The sequence below is a fragment of the Mirounga angustirostris genome, unplaced genomic scaffold, assembly GCF_029215605.1.
Source record: "Mirounga angustirostris isolate CCGP_5_RB_7025 unplaced genomic scaffold, mMirAng1.0.hap1 SCAF_13, whole genome shotgun sequence".
Taxonomy (NCBI): domain Eukaryota; kingdom Metazoa; phylum Chordata; class Mammalia; order Carnivora; family Phocidae; genus Mirounga; species Mirounga angustirostris.
This window is the reverse complement of record NW_026991721.1, coordinates 96,867,842-96,891,295: the sequence shown is the minus strand read 5'-3', so window position 1 is coordinate 96,891,295 and position 23,454 is coordinate 96,867,842. Positions and strand designations below refer to the sequence as shown.

The 23,454-nt window shown below is 41.4% G+C and overlaps 1 protein-coding gene across 3 annotated transcripts in view; it reads right to left on the bottom strand.

Annotated features, from left to right (window-relative positions):
• BUD13 (BUD13 homolog) overlaps window positions 1–23,053 on the bottom strand; it is a 28,402-nt gene extending 5,349 nt beyond the window's left edge. The window contains exons 1-9 of one of the 3 annotated variants that reach the window (XM_045894980.3): window positions 22,911–23,053; window positions 20,902–20,995; window positions 16,601–16,685; window positions 13,129–14,040; window positions 11,475–11,779; window positions 9,811–9,916; window positions 9,343–9,481; window positions 8,627–8,811; window positions 8,315–8,396 (exon numbers count right to left, since the gene is read on the bottom strand). In XM_045894980.3, coding sequence (XP_045750936.1) covers window positions 8,315–8,396; window positions 8,627–8,811; window positions 9,343–9,481; window positions 9,811–9,916; window positions 11,475–11,779; window positions 13,129–14,040; window positions 16,601–16,685; window positions 20,902–20,995; window positions 22,911–23,053 — 2,051 coding nt within the window. Of the gene's footprint in view, window positions 1–8,314; window positions 8,397–8,626; window positions 8,812–9,342; window positions 9,482–9,810; window positions 9,917–11,474; window positions 11,780–13,128; window positions 14,041–16,600; window positions 16,686–20,901; window positions 20,996–21,968; window positions 22,801–22,910 lie in introns of those variants that run through there. The other 2 variants (XM_064577412.1, XM_045894982.3) reach the window with 2 other exon arrangements.
• Window positions 23,054–23,454: the final 401 nt, after the last annotated feature.

The following is a 23,454-nucleotide window of genomic DNA, read 5'->3' as shown; positions in this document are numbered from 1 at the left end:
TGTTTTAGGAAGAAGGGAAGCTTATTACAAATGGCTCCATCTCTAACCTTAGAAGCATGCAGGATATTCTAGAACACCAAGGAAACCACTGTTTTTTGCCTTGGGGAATAAATACTTAAGAGAACCAACACTAATATGATCATACAGATGAAGGACATAAGGAAAACCAACCAAACCCTACAGGATCAAAAAAACAAACTGTAAGAGCACTACAATGGAAAAGTCTTGGACTAGAGAATCTAGAGCCCAGGATTCTAATTCCAGCTTTCTCAGGTGAGCTAAATAACTCCAGGGAAGTCGTTCAATTTATCTGAGCCTCAGTTTGTCTTTTAAATAATAATGGGATTAGATTAGTGGACCTTATGGGTTTTTCCAACTACAGATCTGTTCCAGAAATGTTTACTTGCCATGGGTCAAAACCAGACAAAACTAGAAAAGGTAAGAAAAGAATGAATAATCAGAAAGAAAGCAAAGATGAGAAAGAGAACTAAAAGGCAAGATCTAGGGAAAAAATACGAAGTGGAAGAACACTACTGGGAGAGCTGGAGACAGATCAGACGCCAGGAAAATACTAGGTCAGGGAGAGTTCTGAGTTTGGCTCCAGAAATATTTTTTTTTTAATAGAAAAAAAGGAGGGGGGGGGGGGCGTTGACTCAATGTAGCAGGGAAAATCTTTAGGATGTGGCTATAAGATCTACTTCTGACTACAAATTAGCATTCTGAAAGATATTCCCACTACCAAAGGGCCTGTATCTGGCAAGCTGCAAACCAAGAAGTAGTAAGCGAGCCTGAAACCACAGCCACCCTTTGGATACCTGCCAATACCAGGAACTAGAGTCCTAGATTCCAATGGCAGTTTGAGGGACAGAAGAACAATGCCTCAGGCCCATAAGAGGTGAGGCAATGGATTTCAGTCACAGCAGAGGAACTTGAGTGGACTAATCTACGCTTGGATAGCATTATAAAATCTGGACAAAATATCAAATTGCAAGTATTTGAAATTATCTGAAGGCCTGGGAAAGTGACCAAAAAGGCAGGCAGGATCTGGATGGGAATCTATGTGCGAAAAGAGATTTCTGCTTTCTGCCAGAGGGCACGGCACTTTCCCATGTGCACAGATCAAGGAGGCAAAAAGCCACAGGCTTACTGGCTGGAGATGTCCATGCAAAGAGGGGAGAGCAGCTGGAGAATCAGGGAGGAAGCTCTGAAAGGGGGGGAGCTACAAAACACAGGAACCCCAGAATCTACACACAAACTGCACCCAAATCCTTGGCCAACTGCTAAACAGTGCTTGTGCAAGGAAAACCACATTGGGCCAGATGAAAAAGCAGCAGCTAGAAACTGAAAAACTGGGCAGAAAGTGTAGCTGCTGCCCACTGTGAAGAAGCCAGTGCCTGGAGTTCAAATACACCCACGTTAACTGTCCGCTAGAATAAAAATCAACATACTTCAGAAAAATATAACAGAATTCAATGTCCCTATCATGTACCATTTCATGTCCAGCATGTTAAAAAATGACCAGAAATGTATAGAATAATAAAATGTGATCAAACTCAAGAAAAAGCTATTAATAGAAACCAATCCTGAGGTGACCCAAATGTTGCAATTAGCACACAGGACTTCAAAGCACTAATTATAAATATTCTCAAGGAAGAGGGAAATGTCTCATAATGAATGAACAGATGGAAAATCTCAGCAAAGAAATACAAACTACCAAATGGAAATTCTAGAGTTGAAAAAAATCAGTTAAAAAAGTCCATTGCATGGACTTAATAGATTTGAGATGCAGAAAATCAATGAACTTGAAAAAAGATCAACAAAAACTATCTGATCTTAAAGAGAGAAAAATGGTGATAGAAAAATGAACAGAAATTCAGAGCTCTGCAGAATGATATCAAGTGGTGAAAATCAGTGTAACTGGAGAAGAAAGAGGAATTCAGAAGAAATAATTAACAAAAATAGCCAAATACTTCCCAAAAGTGAATAACATGAACTTATAGATCTAAGAGCACAGCAAACCCAAAGCAGGACAAATCAAAGAAAACCACACCGAGGTACATTACAGTCAAACTGTTGAAAACCTAACAGGAGAAGGAAATCTGCCAGACAAAAACAACATACTATAATGTGTGTGTGTGGCGGTGGGGGGAGTAACAATGAAACAAATGAAGACTGACTTTTTTTTTTTAAGAATTTTTATTTATTTATTTGACAGAGAGAGAGAGAGAGAGCACGTGCACAAGCAGGCTGAACAAGGAGCCTGATGTGGGACCCTGGGATCATGACCTCAGCCGAAGCTTAACCGACAGAGCCACTCAGGTGTCCCATGAGGACTGACTTCTAATTAGAAACAATGGAGGCCAGAAAATGAGCGAACACCCTCAAAGCATTGGCAGAATTGTCATGCAACTCTGGTACTATCAATCCAGAGTTCCATGTGTTGGTTCACAACCTCATGAGCTCCCCAGGTGAAGTCTGAAGTTGGCCCTGGTATGTGGAGGGCAAGGAGAGATAGAAGAAAGAGGCAGGCCACTCCAGATTGATAGGGGGCAGGTTCAATAAGCAAGGGAACTTACATATGAAGCCTGTCTTAGGTATCCACCCACCAGAATCTTAGAAGCTTATACAGAGGCCTTAACTGGGTTCAGGGATATATTCAGCCCAAGTGGTCTCAACACCTTACTCTCTCAAGGCTGCATCCTTGAAACAGCTGCTGGTATGGGAAAAATGGGCAGGACACACATTCCAAGGACAAGAGAGGCAGTAAGAGGCCTCTGACTGCCTGGGTCCAGCTTGTGGTACAACCAGTGGTCATGTCCTCTTTTTTTTTTAAAAGATTTTATTTATTTATTTGACAGAGAGACAGCACAAGTAGGCAGAGCGGCAGGCAGAGGGAGTGGGAGAAGCAGGTTCTCCACCGAGCAGGGAGCCTGACATGGGGCTCGATCCCAGGACCCTGGGACTATGACCAGAGCTGAAGGCAGCTGCTTAACCGACTGAGCCACCCAGGCACCCCTGGTCATGTCCTCTTGGTGACCTCCTCCAACACTATGTCAGTAAAACTGTCCTTCAGAAATGAAGGTAAGAAAAAGGACTCTAATTTAATAGAATTGTGCCAATGTCAATTTCCTTATTTTGGTAATGTACTATGGTTATATAAGATTATCAATGGGGGAAGCTGGGTCAAGGGTATGCTGTAACACACTGTACTATTTTTTCAAGTTCTTGTCTAAAATTATTTCAAAATTAGGGGCGCCTGGGTAGCTCAGTCGTTAGCGTCTGCCTTCAGCTCAGGTCACGATCCCAGAGTCCTGGGATCAAGCCCTGCATCGGGCTCCCTGCTCAGCGGGAAGCCTGCTTCTCCCTCTCCCATTCCCCCTGCTTGTGTTCCCTCTTCGCTATGTCTCTCTCTGTCAAATAAATAAATAAAATCCAAAAAAATAAAATAAAATTATTTCAAAATTAAAGTTTTGAAAAAATAAAGGTGAAATAAAGACATTTTCATATCAACAAAAACTGAGAAAATTTGTTGCCAATAAACCTGCATTAAAGGAATATTAAAAGTTGTTTAGAGGAAAAGAAAAAAGAGCACCAGAAATGGTAAGTATGTGAGTCAGATATTAACACCTATACATTTTGTTGTTTTCTTAGTTTTTTTTAAATAACTGTAAATTTTAGAACACTGTATTGTGGGATCTACACCATTTATGTTTTGTATATGACAACAGTAGCACACAGAACAACAGGGTAAGTGGAACTACAGTGTTACAAGGTTCTTTATTTTATGTGAAATAGTACAGTTGTAACTCTCAGTAGGCCATGATTAAGTTAAAGATACATACTGTAATCCTTAGAGCAAACACTAAAAAAAAACTGCAGAGAGGCTTAGCTAAAATAACAGAGCAACTAAAATTCAATACTAAATGTGCACACCTAAAATCCAAAACACTGACAATACCAAAGGCAGGCAAGGATATGGAGCAACAGGAATCCTCATTCTTTGGTGTAACGTAAAATGGTATAGCCAATTGGAAGACAGCTGGCCATTTCTTATAAAGTTCAACATAGACTCACCATATACCAGCAATCAGTGGGTATTTAACAAGTAAGCTGAAAACTATGTCCATATAAAACTCTATACACAAATGTTTATTGCGGCTTTATTCACAGTTGCTAAAAATTGGGAGCAACAAAGATGCCCTTCAACTGTGGAATAAACAAACCAGTACATCCATACAATGGGATGTTCATGCAAGAAGATGGATGAATCTTAAGTGCATTTTGCTAAGTGCAAGAAGTCAGACTCAAGAGGCTACATATTGTATGATTCCATTCATGTGCCACTCCGAAAAAGGCAAAATTTTAGGAAGAGAAAACAGAGCACTAATCACAAGGGTTTGGGGGAGAGGGTGTAACTGACTAAAAGAGGACTTAAAGGGAAATTTTAGGATGATGGGACTTTCTATATAGTACTAGGGTGGTGAATGAATGACTGTGCATTTGTCAAACCTCACAGAACCGTACATCATAAAAAGTAAACACTAACATAAGCAAACTCTAGAAAGGAAAAATCACCCAGGATGTCAGGAAATCCAGGACAGACTGCAGACTATGACAAATGAATCTAACTATATTATAAATGTATGACATAATAGTATGGGGGTGGGGAGGCAGGGAGTTGACCCTTTAAGGTACGTTGGAAAATGGTAGTCTCACTAGAAATTATAAGGGTAAGAACAAAAGCAACTACACGTAAATACTATAGTTGGAAATCTGTTTTCTCATTTCATTTCTCAATTCTGAAACTGTTTTACATGTATACTGAGGTAAGCAAAACGGATGGTAGCTGGTGGGTGCCAGGTTTCTCAATGTTGGAGGAGAAAGTTATAGATAAGCAAGAAGAAAAGGTCATACTGCATTAAAGTAGGTTACACCAATATGAACTCATATTTATGTATCTGTATATATAAACATGTATGCATATAGACATATACATAAACAGGTACAGAAATAATGACAGATATGTACGTATACATGGATTACTAGACATGTACTACCTAGCTCTGTCTGCTAACAGGGCCTAGAAACAATAACACCCAAGTAACAAGTTCTACAAGTCAGATCTTCGTTTCTAAATACCATTATCCATTAAAAGCAGCCAGGGGCCCTTGGAGAAATGGCCTATTCTAAAGTCGGGACAGGGAAAATACAAGATGAGTCTGGAGCATCTTGTAGTATCAGAAAGTCAGAGAGTGCTCAAAAAATAAAAGGATAGGGCATGCAAAAGGGACACCTTAAAGAATTCCCAGTGGATAAAGAACAATTTGAGCAACAAAATAAATAACATGTTACTGGATTACAACAGTATAAAATATACATGACTTATTACCGACAAAAAAATATGACTAAATGGGGTGATGAAACAAATCCTTATAGAAAAAGTCCAAGTATTGTAGATATCCCACCCACAGGTCGCCTTTTGAGTGCAAGCTGAACTTAGTGACTCACTTCTAGAAAGCAGAGTATAGAAGGGGAAAAAGAGTAACTTTAAAGTGGAGAAACTGGCAAATACTGACCACCTTCACCAAGTGATTAAGGTTAGCATCACTAGTGATGTCCTGTGGTTACCATGTACTGGTTAAAATGATTTGATGAGAAGGGCACTCCACCACTGTAGTATTCTTTCCAAACACCCATAACCTCAGTCTAACCATGAGAAAAACATCAAATGAACCCAATTTGAGGGATATTCTACAAAATAACTGACCATATTCCAAAAAACTGACAGGGCCACAAAGAGCAAAGACTGAGAAACTGTCACATATCAGAGAAGACTACAGAGAATGACAGTTATGTGCAATGTGGGATCCTGAATTGGATCCTTGAACAGAAAAAGGACTTTAGTGGAAAAACTGGTGAAATCCAAGTAAAACTGGGTACATTAATAATAACATATGAATATTGGGTCTGATAAATTGTACCACGGTAATGTAATGAGTGGTAATAAACTGGATGAGGGGTGTACAGGAATTCTTCATACTATCTGCATATTTTCTATAAATCTACAATTATTAAAAAACAAAATGTTTATTTTTTAAAAAATAATTTTCAAAACAGTTCCCCCACAACTACAGAATACATATTTTCCTCAAATGCAAACAGATTATTCACGAAGGTAAACTATATACTGGCCATAAAACGCAGCTTAATAAATTTCAAAAGATCAAAATATTATGGAGTATATTCTCTAACCTCAAGAGAATTAAATTGGAAATCAGTAACAGTGAGGTATCTAGAAAAGTCTAAATGTTTGGAATTAAACAATGCATTCCTAAGTAACTCATGGATCAAAGAATGAACCAAAATCCAACAGACATTCCTGAAAAAAACTCTCAGCAAACTAGGAACAGAAAGGAACCTTCTCAACTCAGTAAAGGGAATCTACAAAAAAAACTATAGCTTACAACATATTAATGGCAAAAGACTGATGTTCTTCTAAGATTAGGAAGACAGAGATGTCTGTTCTTACCACTTCTATTCAACATCTGCACTGGAAGTTCTAGTTAGTGCAATAAGGTAAGATAAAGAACAAAGGACATTTGGATTGGAAAGGAAGAAGTAAAACTGTCTATATTCACAGATGACCTGATCCTTTAGGTACAAAATCCGAATGGAGTCTATAAAAAAGCTATTGTACAAAGTGAGCTTCACTACAATAACAACTGATATTTGTCACCAATGAAAAATTCAAGCTTTTAAGCATAAATTGAATTTTAAAAAAATGTGTATCCGCCACCATGAACCCTAGCTTCCCATTAAAAATTTTGGTGATGAGATCAGAGGTAATAATAACAAATACAAGATTAGGTGACGTTGTGTAGCGAAAAATGTCAGCATTTGGCAGGTCTGAAAAACTCAGCAAACCAGTATTTTCCAAATGAGCAGTACTTGATGTTATAAAATCATGCACCAGGAAAAGATCCATCCAAAGCAGGGGGAAAAAAAATGGATTTTAATGTAACAGTATGGAAAGTTTTTTGATATGGTTTCAGACTCCATATTACAAATCACCTTTAAGAAACTATCACTTGCTGAGTTTTTCTGTAGTATCAAAACATATAATACGCCTTCCTTTTCTAACTACCTATGTATAAGGCTGAATTTTCTAAGGCTAAATTTGCTTCCTGTACTTCAACTAAACATGGTGCAAAAGACTCAGTGCAGAATCCTGCTATCTACTCTTAAGCCAAATATGAGTGAGATTTGCAAAAATCCTAATCAATGCCATTCTTCTATTTTCTTTGTTTGGAAAATAGTTATTTTTCTTTAAAAATATGGCAATTACGTTAACATAATGGCTTTATTATGTTTTTAATGAACTAATAAACACTTTTTAAACATCTCAGTTTAGTTTCTAATATAGTAAATATTAAAAGATATATTCCACATAAACAGAAGTTTTTTGGGGGTTCTCAGTAATTTTTAAGAGTATAAAAGGGTCTTGAGAGCAAAATTTTGAGAATCACCATGCTAAATGCTAGAACTACATGCTTTAGTTGGCAAGAGGAGATGGGCTCTAACATGTAAGTAGAGGGATAGACTTTGGATAGAAGCACATTTAGGTAATCGTGCTAATAGATAGGAAGTTAGAGTATATGGGTTGATGCTGGTCGTATGGGTCAGTGAGACACTGTAAGTAGCTCACTCTTAAGGCAGTGAAGAGAAGGTTCAAGAACTACATTTTAAAGACATAACACACAAAAGACTCCAGACACCCACCCATACTCATCCCCTCTAAAACTCAGAAAATATCACTAGAAGTGACCAATGTCAAAAACAAAGGGTATCCAGGGCGCCTGGGTGGCTCAGATGGTTAAGCGTCTGCCTTTGGCTCAGGTCATGATCCCAGGGTTCTGGGATCAAGCCCCGCATCGGGCTCTCTGCTCAGCGGGAAGCCTGCTTCTCCCTCTCCCACTCCCCCTGCTTGTGTTCCCTCTCTCGCTGTGTCTCTCTCTGTTAAATAAATAAATAAAATCTTTAAAAAAAAAAAAAAAAAAAGGGTATCCTACCGGCAGCACCAGAGTTATTTGTCCAGAGCTTTAAAAAGCTTTGAAAGGGAAAAAGGGAGGAGGAGAAGGAGTATTCTAAGCATGGGAAACAGGATCTGGGGACCTTAGAAACAGAAGGAAGCAAACTGAGTGTTATTAACTTTGTGCTTAGAGCAGAGAGTAAGGGGGAGTGATTTAAGAACGGTTAGGGAAGGTTAGGGTCAGATGGAAGAGAAAACAAAACCATAGGAAACATTCAGGCTTACCTGTCCACTCCATCCCAGCGATATCCAGGCCAGATATTGAATCTGTTGGGAGGAGGTGCAGGACCACTGTAGCGAGGTCTCACTAGTGAGAGGAGAGAAAGAGAAAAGAAGTTAGTTACTATGTAACTCAATTCAGAGCTGGGTGGCAGTGGTAACAAAAAATTTTATACAGAAATCTCTACTGAGCTGAACCCAAATTCCCAAACACAAGGAACCTAAGACTATATGGGAAAGCCCATACATGTGCCCAGCTAAAGACCCTCTCTCCTTCCATAAGTCACCTCCATCTCTGGTGAGTCCCAGAAGGCTCACCTTTCTTATTCTTGTTCTCCTTGGCTTTATTCTTCTTGATAAAGTTGGCCATGGGGTCCCCCTCTCTTTCCTGTTCTCTCAGCATCCGATCCAGATCTTCATCATCAATATAGCGGGCCAGAGGCTTCTGCATTTCCTTCACTGCATCCTCCACGTTTTGTTGCTGCTGCCGGCTCTGGGCTAGCCTGGGCAAAAAGAACCAAGAGCGTCTGCTATCCTGTGTAACATTTCCCCTCTTACACTGAGATAGACCATATGACTACATTTGGAGAACCTCATTTTTCTGGCAGCTTAGGCCAAATATTGAAAAGAGTAAAATTCCTAGAATACCAACTGAAAGTGTGGACTCCATCCGTATCTTAGAAAGGAGATTGAGCACACTGAATTTTCCATTCCTGAAATAGCTCTGAAGGCAAAGCAATGAACTAGCTGGTCAGAAAAGTAAAGAATGGGGCGCCTGGGTGGCTCAGTTGGTTAAGCGACTGCCTTTGGCTCAGGTCATGATCCTGGAGTCCCGGGATCGAGTCCCGCATCGGGCTCCCTGCTCAGCGGGGAGTCTGCTTCTCCCTCTGACCTTTCCCCCTCTTGTGTGCTCTCTCTCATTCTCTCTCTCAAATAAATAAATAAAATCTTTAAAAAAAAAAAAAAAGAAAAGTAAAGAATGAACTTCTCCAGTCCTAGCGTAGTCATGTTCTTCATTTCGGTGATTCTCTTACCCTTTGCCCCACTGAGCGTACAGCTCATCTCTCTCCAAGTCCTTCTCTGCTTTTCTCCTTTGCTCTAAACGTTCCAGTTTCAAATTCCTCTTACGACCAGATTTATCTCGAAATACGGTTTCAGCATACTGGAATTCAGCTGCAAAGGAAAATTCTACTTTTAAAGATATAACACCAGGTATCAAAATCAGAAATAATTCTAACAGCTGAAATCAACCACTTGGGATTCTGATGCTGGATAAAAACTTTGGCAGCCAGACTACAAATAGTTCCTACCAATATCTAACCTTTTTCAAGAAGGAAAAGAATCACTTGGGCCCACTAAGAAGTTAAAATAATGCGTAAAACCAGAGCTTTTGAAACTTAATATCAATTAAAAGTTTAAAATATCACATACAATAAACTACATTTAAAAAATAATAAAATCTACATGAGACTCGAATGGTCTCTGCACTTTCACATTTTTACCTTCAAACGCCAGGGCTTCTTGGTCCCGTTTCTTGAGCTCCTGCTGTTCTCGCTGTATGTCAGTTAACACCAACCCAGTTTTAGCCCCAGAATACATGTGTGCAGCCTATGCAATGGAAAAGGGAGCATCCAACATTAATGAGACAATGTAGCAGCAGGCTCCAGGGTATACAGTTAAGTACATTTTTGCCTGATGATTAGCAATAACCAAACCAAAAACTCTAGCCTTGTATTCTCATTACCGACCACAAGATTCACAAAATAAAAAAGAAGAAATAAAATTGAATTTGATGGCAAATTAATAGTACTATCAAGTTTTAAGAATAAACAGAAACACAAACCAAGAAAATATTAAAGAAAAGGCACAGCATCTATATTTCTGACTTTTCAGTATATAAACTGCACACATGAAGCTGCACTCTGAGGTCACCTGATCAGAAACCTGTATCAAGCTCTAAGCCCTCCAGGAGAGACCCACACTGATAAAATATTCCATTTCAACTACAAACTCAAGCAAACTAAGGTCCTTCAGTTGAGGATATATTTTAGGATCATGACAAGTTATGACCCAATCAAACCTTTTTATTAAACTCCATTCCCTATCAAGATAAACAACCAACCCACAAGTGGAGTATATAGTGTATCATGTGCAATGTACTCAATTTGATTACTAGGAAACTGTCCATGAAGTAAACAGACGCATAAAATGTCAAGGCGTCCAGTTGCAACACAAACCTCACTTTCTTCCCCAAAAAAGAAGAACCCCACTTCCTGAGTCAGGGACAGACTACAAGGACCATGTGGGCGACAGAGGAGACCTACCTGAAAAGTCTGGGTTGGAGGGAAACGAGCACACTGCAGGCTCTATTCCTGTTTCTTAACCAACTCACTGGAATAAGATTCTGTCCCTAGCACTGGCGTGCTTCACAAAACAATTGCTCAGAGTTCATGTGGATGTTCTGGGCAAGTCATGCTTCATCACACATTTAAAATAAAACAAAACACTGACTTCCCAGGTGGTATAATTTCCAGAAGTTGTTTTATATTTTAAATGCCTCTCTTTAAGCTCTGGATACAGAGACCCGCAGTCCAATTTATAATAATAAATTGCTTACGCTAATGTCTCACTTTGTCCTGGGCACTGTGCTAAGAGTTTTATTTACCCTGACTCATTTAACTCTCACAATAACCTCATGAAGTACATACTACTATTATCCATGTTTTACAGATGAAGAAGCTGGGGCTTAGAGATATTCCATAGCTTAGTCAAATTTCACAAACAGCAGTTGAAGAAGTAGAATTCGAATATGTGATCTGATTAACACAAGGTTTGTACTCTGAACTCTACTCTATAAACTATAGTTCTCAGTTCATTCCTAAGACGGAAGTTTTTCCAGACCTATTAAAAAATGAGATTTGTGGAATAAAGAGGCTAGAAAGGCAGAAGATACTTAGGAAACCTTGTGTTTGCTAGTTCGTCTGGGCTGGGTTATAGGCAGTCCTGCCCTCAGAGAGAAGCAAAGAGCTCTAGAGGGAACTCTGCACTAGATTTACTATGCTACCAGGACCTACCTCCTCCCTCTCTGGTTTGTATATCTAACACATGTATAGAGATAGAAAACAAGTCACTCTAAGGAAAAGACAGGACTCCTGAAAATTCCCACCTTCTTTCCTAAAGGCTGACTCCTTCGAGGTGGAGACAGATCAGAATCAGAAGATTTGACCCTCTGTTTCCTCCTTGGTGGAGACAGGTCAGAATCAGAGCTCCGATGTGTAGGTCTATTCCGTGGAGGTGAAAGATCTGAATCAGAATCCTTGTGCCCTGAACTTTGCTTATGGCGAGGAGGAGAAAGATCTGAATCTGAGGCTTTCCAACTATCACTTGGGTAGGAGGAAGAGTCCAACACGTGACTCCGATGTCTCCTAGGTGAAGAGCTTGTGTGAAACTTCCTATGGCTGGGGGAAGAGTCTAGAAATTAAAAAATAAAGTCTTTAATCCCCTTGGCAGAATCTTAAAAACAGAACTTACCAGGCTAATATTCAATATTCATTCAGTCTTCCTCTAAAGAGCTATCACTACTCAAATACAAGTACAGATGACACGGGAGAAGAGCAGAGTCAGGGACAACTCTTAAAACCAACAGGCAGGATATGGGGTTCTATTCCCAAGTTACTACTAGTGACTGTGACTAGCATGTGAGACCTCAACATACTCACCTATGTCATATTTATCTGAGCATAGAATGGGCAAAACAACTTGCGCTCAGATCTCAGTGTTGTGGCAAAAGTTAAAAAATTACCTAGAATATACCTGGGTGGCTCAGTCAGTTAAACATCTGCCTTCGGCTCACTAAGGCTCCCTGCTCAGCCCCGTGTCAGGAGAAGTCTGCTTCTCCCTCTCCTTCTGCCCCTCCCCCCATTCATGCTCTGGGTTCTCTCTCTCTCTCAAATAAATAAAATCCTTAAAAAAAATGAAAACAGTACCTAGGGACAAAGACTGAGTAAACAAATCTCACTGCATAGGCCTGAGTTGTAGACAGAAACATCACAAATCAACTCTCAAAAAGGCAATCTGCAATGGGTATCAACAGTCTTAAAAATATACATCCCTCTTACCCAATAAGTCAATTTCTACTTAGTTTCCTAGGAAACATATCTAGATGTACTTAAATTACCAGGAAATCTATCTAAAAGTAGATAAGGAAATAATCCAGAATGGGGCAACAATTTATGTACACGGCTTACTTTAAAATTATAAAAGCAAAAATTTAGAAATAACCTAAAATATGCAGTATTAGGGAAATGGTTAAGCACATTTATGTAACGGAACATTAATAAAGATCATATAGACAAAGAGATGTTTTTATGACACAGGGAAGATGACATTAAGTGAAAAAACCAGGCAAGATTATACATACAACATGTATATACTACATAGTAAGAGCTTAACTACATAAAAAGTGAATAGAAAAAAGCCTAAAAGACCACTAGCCACAACACTAAGAGTGAATGGCTCTGAATGACAGAATTTTGTATAACCTTTCTTCTACTTCTTTACGCATTTCTATACACTCTGAAATTTCTACATCAGACATGTAGTATTTTCATATGGGGTGGGAGGAAAAAACAAAAATATGTAAAAATGTCCTCCTTGCCACGGTAAATTTTAACTCTCCTCAGCCCAACCTCTCCCCATTTCCCTACAGTTTTTAAAACTTCTCCAAAAAATACCATTCTCATTTCTAAAGACCACAAGTAAAAGGTCCAAAAGAAAGCACCTAGGGGGTAAGTCCCTCTCATGGGCAATCAAATGCTTACCTTTAGAATCATGCTTATGGGATTTTGCTTGCTTTTTTCGTGGAGGAGAGACATCGGAGTCATACTCATACTTGCTGTTCTTTGGGAGTGATGCATGAGATGGTCCCGGCCCCTTCCAGTGTGGAGAAATTTTGCTAGAGGCTCTTTCTGGGGCTTTACTGCTTTTGGTTCTGGGCAGTGAATGAGGGACATTAGCAGCCAAATCAGGGGAGTCATGACGGGCCCTCCTGAGCTGTGATGTGTCCAAGGAGTCAAGAGTCCTTCTAGGTTGAGATGTGTCAGGGGAGCTATTTCGGGCCCTTCTGGGAACAGAGCTATCTGAGGAATTGTGATGGGCCCTCCTAGGAAGAGATGGATCTGGTGTGCTGTGATGGGCTTTCCTAGAAGACACACCTGAAGAGTGACGATGAGGCTTCCTGAGGGGAGAAGGATCCAGAGGAGTATGACAGGCCCTCCTGGGAGGAGATGGGTCTGGGGTGTCATGACGGACCCTCCTTGGGGGAGAGGAATCTGGGGTATCATGACGGACCCTCCTGCGAGGAGATGAATCCGGGGTGTCATGACGGACCCTCCTGGGGGGAGATGAATCCGGGGTGTCATGATGGACTCTCCTTGGGGGAGAGGAATCCGGGGTGTCGTGACGGACCCTCCTGGGGGGAGATGAATCCGGGGTGTCGTGACGGACCCTCCTGGGGGGTGATGAATCCGGGGTGTCGTGACGGACCCTCCTGGGGGGAGATGAATCCGGGGTGTCGTGACGGACCCTCCTGGGGGGAGATGAATCCGGGGTGTCGTGACGGCCCCTCCTGGGGGGCGACGAATCTGGGGTGTCGTGACGGACCCTCCTGGGGGGAGATGAATCCGGGGAGTCATGACGGAAGTGTCTGTGTGAGGGCAGATCTTCACTGTGGCCTAAACACGAAGGGCAAAGAGTTACATCCCCACAGGTGCTCTATTCACCCCTGGTACTCAAAGTTTCAAAAGACGCCCTGGCAACCTACATGTCAAAACTACTCAGAAATCCCATCTGCACAGCTCTTCTGCTTAGGGGCAGTAAACCAGCACTCTTGAATACCTTAAAGGTAACCTCTTGTATTTGCCTAACAAGCCATTTAAATGCATTTTTCATATTATACCTTGGGCTGGTATAATATGGTACTGTATTATACCAGCTGGGCAGGTATCCTTGTTTCACAGACACAAAAACAGAGGCTCCAAGATGAGTGATTTCTTAACGAAAGTCACAGCCACTAAGATAAAGAGATAAGCTAACACCCTGATCCTCTAGCTGTCAATCCAATGCTATTCCTAAAACCGTGTCTGTGCAGAACTCCCAGAGGCTCCTACTGATATTCAGACTAGATAACACACAGTTCATATTCACTCTTCTTTGAAAAGGCAAAGTGACTAAGCCTGTGCCACATCAAAATGAAATACTGTTAACTATTTAATCCACATCCCTGTACTCCTTACTGGGGGGAGATCACCAGATAAAAAGAGGGATCAGCATTTCCTAATCACCTACTACAAGCCAGTGGTTTATAGAGATTCCCACACTTAATTCTCACAACAAGCCTGAAAGACAAATATTGTTATCTCCATTTTATAGATGAAGAAGTTGATACTGAGAAAGATTAAGCCATACTGCTAATATGTGGTGGAGTAGTGGGGGATCCAGTCCAGATCCATCAGACTCCAGAGTCCATGTGCGATCTTTTAAAATAGGTAGTTGAGGAAAGAGTTTGAAACTTCCAGTTTTCAAAGGTCTAAGAGAATGAAATGTTTACAGCAACTCAGGACATTTCCAAAATCCAGTTTCTCCTCTCCCTCTGTTTCTTGTCATTGAGCTCCATGGCCCCAGTACAAATAAATGCTGGGTAGGGCCCAATGAGTAATTGCTAAGTGGATGAATTAAACCAAGTCAACTCCTTTACTTTGGAGAACAGTCCTATCTGACTGGAATCACCACTCACAGAAGAGTACTGGTATCTGTGGGAGACCTGACAGCAAATCTAATCCATGCCATTGATAAATTACATGATATTTATAAAAAGGAAGTAAGGATCAAAGACCAGTGAGGATATTTCCAGTGACAAATGGGGATGGAGCAGTGAAAGTGAAGAAAAAGAATTATCTGGTGGGAGGGGGGCAAGGGGGTGAGGGCAGTTTGGTATCACTTCCTAGACCTATAATATGGAGACCAGAAGATTCTCTCTGAAAAAAGGACTATGGAAAAGACTGGAAACACAACCACAGATAAGGCAGAAAATAGTAAGAGTAAACAAGATTCTGATAAAAGAGTACATACTGATAATAAACTTTTTATTCATAAAACATAACAATAATGTACTGAAAAGTTAACTGAGGCAATAGCGATCACTAACCTATAGCCAACTGTCACTGTCACTTTGGTTATGCATTTTTTTCTTATCAGAATTGTAGGGTAATTAACATAAGCAAAAAGTGTAACACAGAAAGAACAAATCCTGTTTAGGAGTTAATTCTTCTACCCTTCATGTATGAAAAAGGAACATGTGTCAAGAGTAAACTGGAGTTAAATGGCTATCCAGAGGATCCCTGTTTATGCCAGGCAGGGGAAAAACCAAGACAAATAAGAATATGGCTTGTCTAGGGGCGCCTGGGTGGCTCAGTCATTAAGTGTCTGCCTTCGGCTCGGGTCGTGATCCCTGGGTCCTGGGATCGAGTCCCACGTTGGGCTCTCTGCTCAGTGGGAAGCCTGCTTCTCCCTCTCCCACTCCCCCTGCTTTTGTTCCCTCTCTCGCTGTGTCATTTTATTTATTTGACAAAGAGAGAAGCAGGGGCAGAGGGAGAGGGAGAAGCAGGCTTCCCGCTGAGCAGGGAGGCCGATGCGGGGCTCGATCCCAGGACCCAGGGATCACGACCGGAGCCGAAGGCAGACACTTAATGACTGAGCCACCCAGGCGCCCCTAAATAAATAAAATCTTAAAAAAAAAAAAAAAAAGAACAGGGCTTGTCTCTGCTCAAACATGACAAACAAATGCCCTTCATCCAATCCTCAAAAACAAAAAATTTTTAAAAAGGGAGTTAAATTATTAGCCTAGGGAGAGGGTATAGAGTGGGCAAGTGGAGGATAATGCACTGCAAAATACCAATATTTAAAGGAAGAACAAAGAAAGATTTACTCCTCCAAAGCCCTGTCTATGTATTAAGTGCCCCTCTATTTGGGCTTGAGGGGAGTGGTTACTGCAAGGTCCCCAAATAAGTCACTTCCTGACTTCAGTAACCCTAAGAGAAAATGGGATACTTGGTCTCTCGGTTCCCATGTCTTGCTACCTCTGAAGAAGTTCTGAATTCTTTTTCACACTGTATTTTTCAGGATCAAGGACACACTAAAACAAACTATGCATTTCTCTAAAAGAGAAGTATAGAGAAGAAAAAAAGGCCTCCCCTATACATGGGAAATTTAGATTTATCCATTGTTGAAACTAACCTCCCAGGAGCTTCCATTTGGCACTGGAACGAAAGGCTTCCATCTGCTTTACCTCTTCCGGCCGCTCATCCACGAACTCAGCCACCTGTCGGAGTAAGGACACTTGTGTTGAGAAAATCCACAGGATCCGGGCAAGGAGCACTGTTTTTTCAAGAACCTAAAGCTATGACCATTCCCATTCCTAATGTACATGGCACACGCAAGTCCAAAATGGCCATGAAGAAGCATGCAGAAACATGTAGTGGTCCTCAGTTCTGTTTGCCCCATGAGATGTTTATCTGATTGTCCCTGGATAGTTTAATTATAGATCTTTCTCTGACTAATCAATTTTCCTCCAAAGGTGAATTTCTTCATTACAAACCTTCTTTATCAACCCGCCAGGTACACAACTGCCACGGATAAGCTAAAAGCTAAATTCCTTTTACCTTTTTACTTTTACATTCAGAGTGAAAATACAGGCAGGCTCCCTGTCATGCCTATCACTCCTCAAGGGCTTCAGGCTCATTATGAAACCTCTGTTGTTACAGGTAATCACAATGATAGGTTTTCTTAAATCCAACCAAAAGAAGTCATTAAGAAGTACACAGAATCACAGAATCTTTAAGGGATAAAAACACATTTCATATCATCCAAATTCCCAAACAAATCTGGAATCATCTTGTATCCTTGATAAATTATCACTCACCCACTCCCTCCCTGACAGGGAACCAATTTACTGGCAGTGAACTCATTATGTTACAAGATAGTCCACTGTATTTGGGGGCAGTGCTAGAAAGTCTTTAGTTTTATTGGACCTGTACCTACCCTCCTATAGCTTCTTTCCATTAACTCTAGTTCTGACTCCAGTGCAATTGATCCTCTTTCCACATAACAGACTTTCAAAAACAACTGGCATAATAAATTCTAGTTACAGAGTAGGAACCACATGCCAGGCACTGTGTTTGGGCTTTATTTACATTATCTCACTCAATCCTCAAAACAGCCCTCCAAAGAAAGGTTCAACACTAATAAAGAACAAACTATGACTCAGAGAAGTTAAATAGATTTCTCAATGTCACAAGCTAGCAAGTGGCAGAACCGTAATCCAAACCCAGGTCATAATTCACCTCTATTTTTCTGTTCCCAAGAGCCTACCATCATTCCTCAAGTAACCTAGTTTTGAGATAGGAAAGCACAGGCTTGAATTCAAGCAAGATAAACTGAGATCTAAATCACCAGCTCTGCCACTTAATACTTGTGTAGCCTTTGGCAAATTATTTTCTCTAAACCTCAATTTCCTCATTTGTGGAAGGAGGACTCAAGGTTCTATGAGGATTCAACGAGATAAATCATGTAAGCTAAGCAGCTTGGTACATGGTAAATGCTCAATAAATTATACCCATTATTCCTGTGCTGCCACTGGTATTGTGCTGTTCTAATTATTTTGCCATTATTACTGGTGGTGGTGGTGGTCTTGCAGTGACATTTGAATTCAATAGTCAAGATCTGCTTTAACCAGTGTAGAGAGCAGTGGGGCTAACACCTCCCTTGTTCAGGTTTTGAGGCAATCATAAGAGCAAAAGACAGTATTATAGGGGCGCCTGGGTGGCTCAGTTGGTTAAGCGACTGCCTTCGGCTCAGGTCATGATCCTGGAGTCCCTGGATCGAGTCCCGCATCGGGCTCCCTGCCTCGGCAGGGAGTCTGCTTCTCCCTCTGACCCTCCCCCATCTCGTGCTCTCTCTCTCTCTGTCTCATTCTCTCTCTCAAATAAATAAATAAAATCTTTAAAAAAAAAAAAAAAGACAGTATTATAAAGGAAAATTAATAGACTTGATTATATAAAAATTAAAATTTTTAAATGTCAAAAACTTAAAAATGAAAAGGCAAATAATAAAAAAATACCTATGACAGTAAAACAAGTAATATATTCTTATTTGCATAAATATCAAATAAATCAATAAAAAAATTAAAAAGTCCAATTTTCTAAACAATGGAAAAAATGCCAAAAAAAAAAAAACAAATGCCCAATAAACATATGAAAAAAAACGATTCACTATTTTTCAAAGAAACTGGATACCACTGTTCACCTGCCAAACCGACCCAGGTTTGAACCTATTGCTTTTGTTGTTGTAAATAATTCTCTAGTATTGATGAAGAAATGGGAAAAATGGCATTCTCAAACAACTCTAGGGAGAGTATAAATTGGTACCACCTTTGGAAAGCAATATGGGAATACAGCTCAAAAGGACCGTACTTTCTAACCTATTAATTTCATTTGATAGGAATAAAGAAATAAACAGATTTCCACAATGATTTCTCTACAAGATGTTTTTCAAAGCATTATATTTTAAAACAGAAAACCACCCATACATACAGTAAAAGGACAGGTTAAATTAATATATATAATGAATTACTGCTGCAACCATTAAAAGTCATGTCCTCAAAGAGTATTTTAAAATCTTACTAAAGTAGTCACAACATATTATTAAATGAAAGAGCAGGTTCCAGAACCATATGTTCAGTATGATCCCGATTATATTTAAAAAATAAATAAAATACAAGTATGTATAATCTACAAATTAAAGACATATGCCTCCAAATGTTAGCAGTTATTACCTCTGGACAGTCACAGGGTAAGTGATTATTATATTTTTTTCAAAATTTTAAACCCTCTAATTCCCAAATATTCTACAATAAATATGTATTGCTTTTATAACATAAAAAAAAACAAATGTTGTAAACATTAATTAGGTTAAGTGACTGGATCTGACTCAAATTAATTGGCCCCTTAGGATCACTATTTCCCTTCTTCCTTTTTTTTTTTTTTTTAAGATTTTATTTATTTGGGAGAGAGCAAGAGAGACAGCACACAAGCAGGGGCAGAGGGAGAGGAAGAGAGAGAAGCAGACTCCCTTGCTGAGCAGGGAGCACTACGCAGGGCTAGAACCCAGGACCCTGGGGTCATGACCTGAGCTAAAAGCAGATGCTTAACTGACTGAGCCACCCAGGTGCCCCCCCGCCCTTTTTTTAAAGTAATCTCTAAACCCAATGTGGGGCTCAAACCCAACCCCGAGATCAAGAGCCTCATGCTCCACCAACTTAGCCAGCCAGGCGCCCCACTATTTCCCTTCTAATTACTAATAAACTTTCTCTTAAAAGATGTACCATAGGGGCGCCTGAGTGGCTCAGTCAGTTAAGCAGCTGCCTTCGGCTCAGGTCATGATCCCAAGGTCCTGGGATCGAGCCCCACATCCAGGTCCCTGCACGGCGGGGAGTCTGCTTCTCCCTCTCCCTCTGCCTGCTGCTCTGCCTACTTGTGCTCTCTCTCTCTGTGTCAAATAAATAAATAAAATCTTAAAAAAAAAAAAGATGTACTACAGAATATGCTGGGGACTAACATTGAATATACTCATCTGGAATTCATTTTTACCACCTTTTAGTGCAATACAGCCTATCAACAGCTCTCCTTTTCACCATATTTCTCAGCAAGGTTTCCATGACAGAACCAATGCAAGATTATTTGCCTGTGCTTTTGCCCACTTGGTTCTTACTGGTCCTTCAAAACTCAGTTCGGGTATTTACATCCTTAATAGAATTTCCCAGTGCGGGGCACCTGGGTGGCTCAGTGGGCTCAGGTCATGATGCCATGGTCCTGGGTTGGGTCCTGTCGTAGAGCTCCCTGCTCAGCTGGGAGTCTGTTCTCCCTCTCCCTCTGCCCTCACCCCTGCCCCGACTTATGTGTGTGTGTGTTCTCTCTCTCTCAAATAAATAAATAAAATCTTTAAAAAAAAATTTCCCAGTGGAATAAAAAAACGTGCTACCTCCCCAGTGCTCTAAGAGTACTCGGTACCTGTGTGAAATGTCTCTCCATCATTTATCACAGTGTTGAAATTTGAAATTCAGTCTCCCATTTAGGGTATGGTCTCTAAAGTACAGACACTAGGTCTTATTAACCTACATATCTACAGTACTTAAACAAAAGTATACAATTTTAGACCGGTTGAATCAATGAATAAAAGGAACAAATAAAAAGTTTCCTTTAATTGAAGCTGAACATTGTTTTTAAGGTACATATCAATAAATTGAACCATGGCTAACTGTAAACATTACAATTAGAAGTCCTGTCTCTCTGGGACTAGTTCCCATTTCTAGGCTAATGAGGCCCTCCATAAACAAAGAAAACAGTCTATAGGCATCATCAAAGAAGACTACTTTAAAACAGATCTTTGAAAAGTGTCACTGCCCTCAACATATATGTATAAATCTACCCTGTACTGGGAATCAAGATTGAGAAGTCCTCACAGCCTCAAAAGATGCATACCACAGGCAAATCTCCATCATCATCTTCTTCCTCCTTTTCCGGTTTAGTGGTGGAAATAGATGTCCAGCTCACATCATCATCCACAATCCGCATTCTAAATGTGAAAAATAAATAGATAAAAAAGGAAGAACCATTCCTGGATAACAGACTACAAACACTTTATCTACGGATTTTAGGATAAAGCTCAAAATCCTACAAGATTCTACAAGGTCCAGTCTTTGCCTATAAGGCGAACTTCATCACCTTGTACCACTGCCTCCACAGTTCACTACCTTGCTGGCCATCTTTTGGTGTCTGGAATGAGCAAATTCCTTACCACATCAGTTTTCACATATTCAGTTCCTTCCCTCTGCCTGACCTACTCTTCTTTCTTTAATGGGAAACTCTTAAGATTCTTAAGAGTCCTAGCTTATATTTAACTTCCTTGAGCTTCTCCCCTTACCTCCCTCAACCCCTGTTATGCATGCATGGGATACTTTCATTGTATTATTCACAAAGAAAATAAATCAACTGGTTGTGTAATTAGATGTGTAAAGCCTGTATGCCCATTTAACTACAAGGTCCACCAGAATCGGGACTATGCCTTCTCATTCACAGTGATATCCTCAACACCCTGAAGTAACTGGCATAAGAAGTACGTATTCAATCAATGTTTGTCACATAAACTACGGATGAGTCCAAATAATTAACAATGACTGCCCTGATGTGAATAGTTGAAAAACCATTATCACTTTATACATCTCTAATCAAAACCATAAAGTGATATCATTATTACTCTCATTTTAAAGATGTGGCAACAGTCTTAGATGAAATATCTTGCCCAAGGCCACACAGCCCACAAAGTGGCACAGCTAAGACTCAAACTCCGACCAGCATCACTCCAAAGCTCAAGCTATTTTCACTACATGGCACTGTCTCCAAAGAATCTACACAAGTTGAAGGGCAGGAAGACAGAAAGCAAGAATAGGCAAGAACCAAACCAGGAAAGGAAATGGCTTTGTTCCTCGAAACTGGGGGTACAGTTCCCTAGCGCTGCCTAGCAAAGTACCACAAACTGCGGGGCTTACAACAGAAATATATTCTCTCACAGTTCTAGAGGCTTCAAGTCTGAAATCCAGGCGTCTGCAAGGCAATGCCCGCTGGGAAGGCTCTAGGAGAGGGTATTTCCTTGACTCTTCCAATTTCTGGTAGCCCCAGGCATACTCTGGCTAGTGGCAGCGGAAATCCAGTCCAGTCTCAGCCTCCGTCTTCACATGGTGCTTCTTCCCCAATGTCTGTTTGTGTCCAAATTTCCCTCCTCTTAAAAGGACACCAGTCATATTGGATTTAGCGCCCATCCCAATCCACCGTGACCGCATCTCAACTAATTATATCTGCAAAGGCACTATTTCCAAAGAAAGTCACATTCTGAGCTTCGGGGTGGACATGAACGGTGAGAGGGGCACCACTCAACCCAGTACACTGGGCTACAAAGTTTTCTCATTCGAAAAACGGGGATACCACCACCGCCAACTTCGTGGTACTATTATGAAGCTTAAAATCACACACGTCTGAAGTACTCAGAACGGCGTCTGATACATGACAAGAACTACAAATGTTGGTTATTATTGTTAACAGCATCACTATTAAGAGTAACAGGAAGTAAGCACAGGTCTCTGTCTTAGGACCAGAGTCCCTGGGATTGCTGAACCCCACAGCCAGGTTCTGGGCCCTAAATATCCAAACACGGAGGCTTTGGGTGCGCTCCACTATTCTCAGGGCACGACAGTCATTCTCTGCGGGAGAGGACGGAACGCTACAGAGGCGGGAAGAGAGTAATGAAAGTCAGAGCCGGCCTGAGAAGGCGAAGATACGGCCCAGGGGCGCGGGGCGCCCGAGCCGGGCTCCGGACGAGCCCCGTGAGAGGCCGGGCGGGCGGCGCGGAGAGCGGAAGCGCCGGCCGAGGGCGGAGCTGGGGAGGAGAGGGGTGGCGAGCCGCCGCAGGCCCCGCCCCGCCCGAACCAACTCACCCCTTCCCGCCGGCCCCGCCGGGCTTCGGCCGCCTCCTGCGACGCTTGCGACCGGAGTCAGGGCCCCCGTCGACGCCGGCACCTGCCCCAGACAAGTAACGCTTCAGATACTCGGCCTTGGAGAGCGGCGGAGCTGCCGCCATGGCAGCGGTGAGGGCGGGGAGACGGCTCGGTGCTGGGGACAAACTTCTTGAACGCGAAACGCGCGGCGGGGACCCGGAGAGGCGGGGCCGGGACCGGAAGTGGCGAAGAGCGGTGGGGGCTGCCCCGGGCCGACCGGAGCGCGCGTACGTCCTGTGCCCACTGCGCGTCCCTCTGCCGGCCCAAACACGTTTTGCGTTTGTCCATCTACCCACCCTTCCAGCTTATGATGCAGCTCCAGAAGCACCAATGTCGTCAAGAACGCGGGTTCTGGAGTGACAGCGTATCTAAGCTTGAGTACGGGCTCGAAAGTTCCTACCTGTAGGACCTTGGGCAAGTTATTTAACAAACTGGGGAGTATAATGGTACCTAACTCAATGCTTGCGAGGAATGATACTTCTAC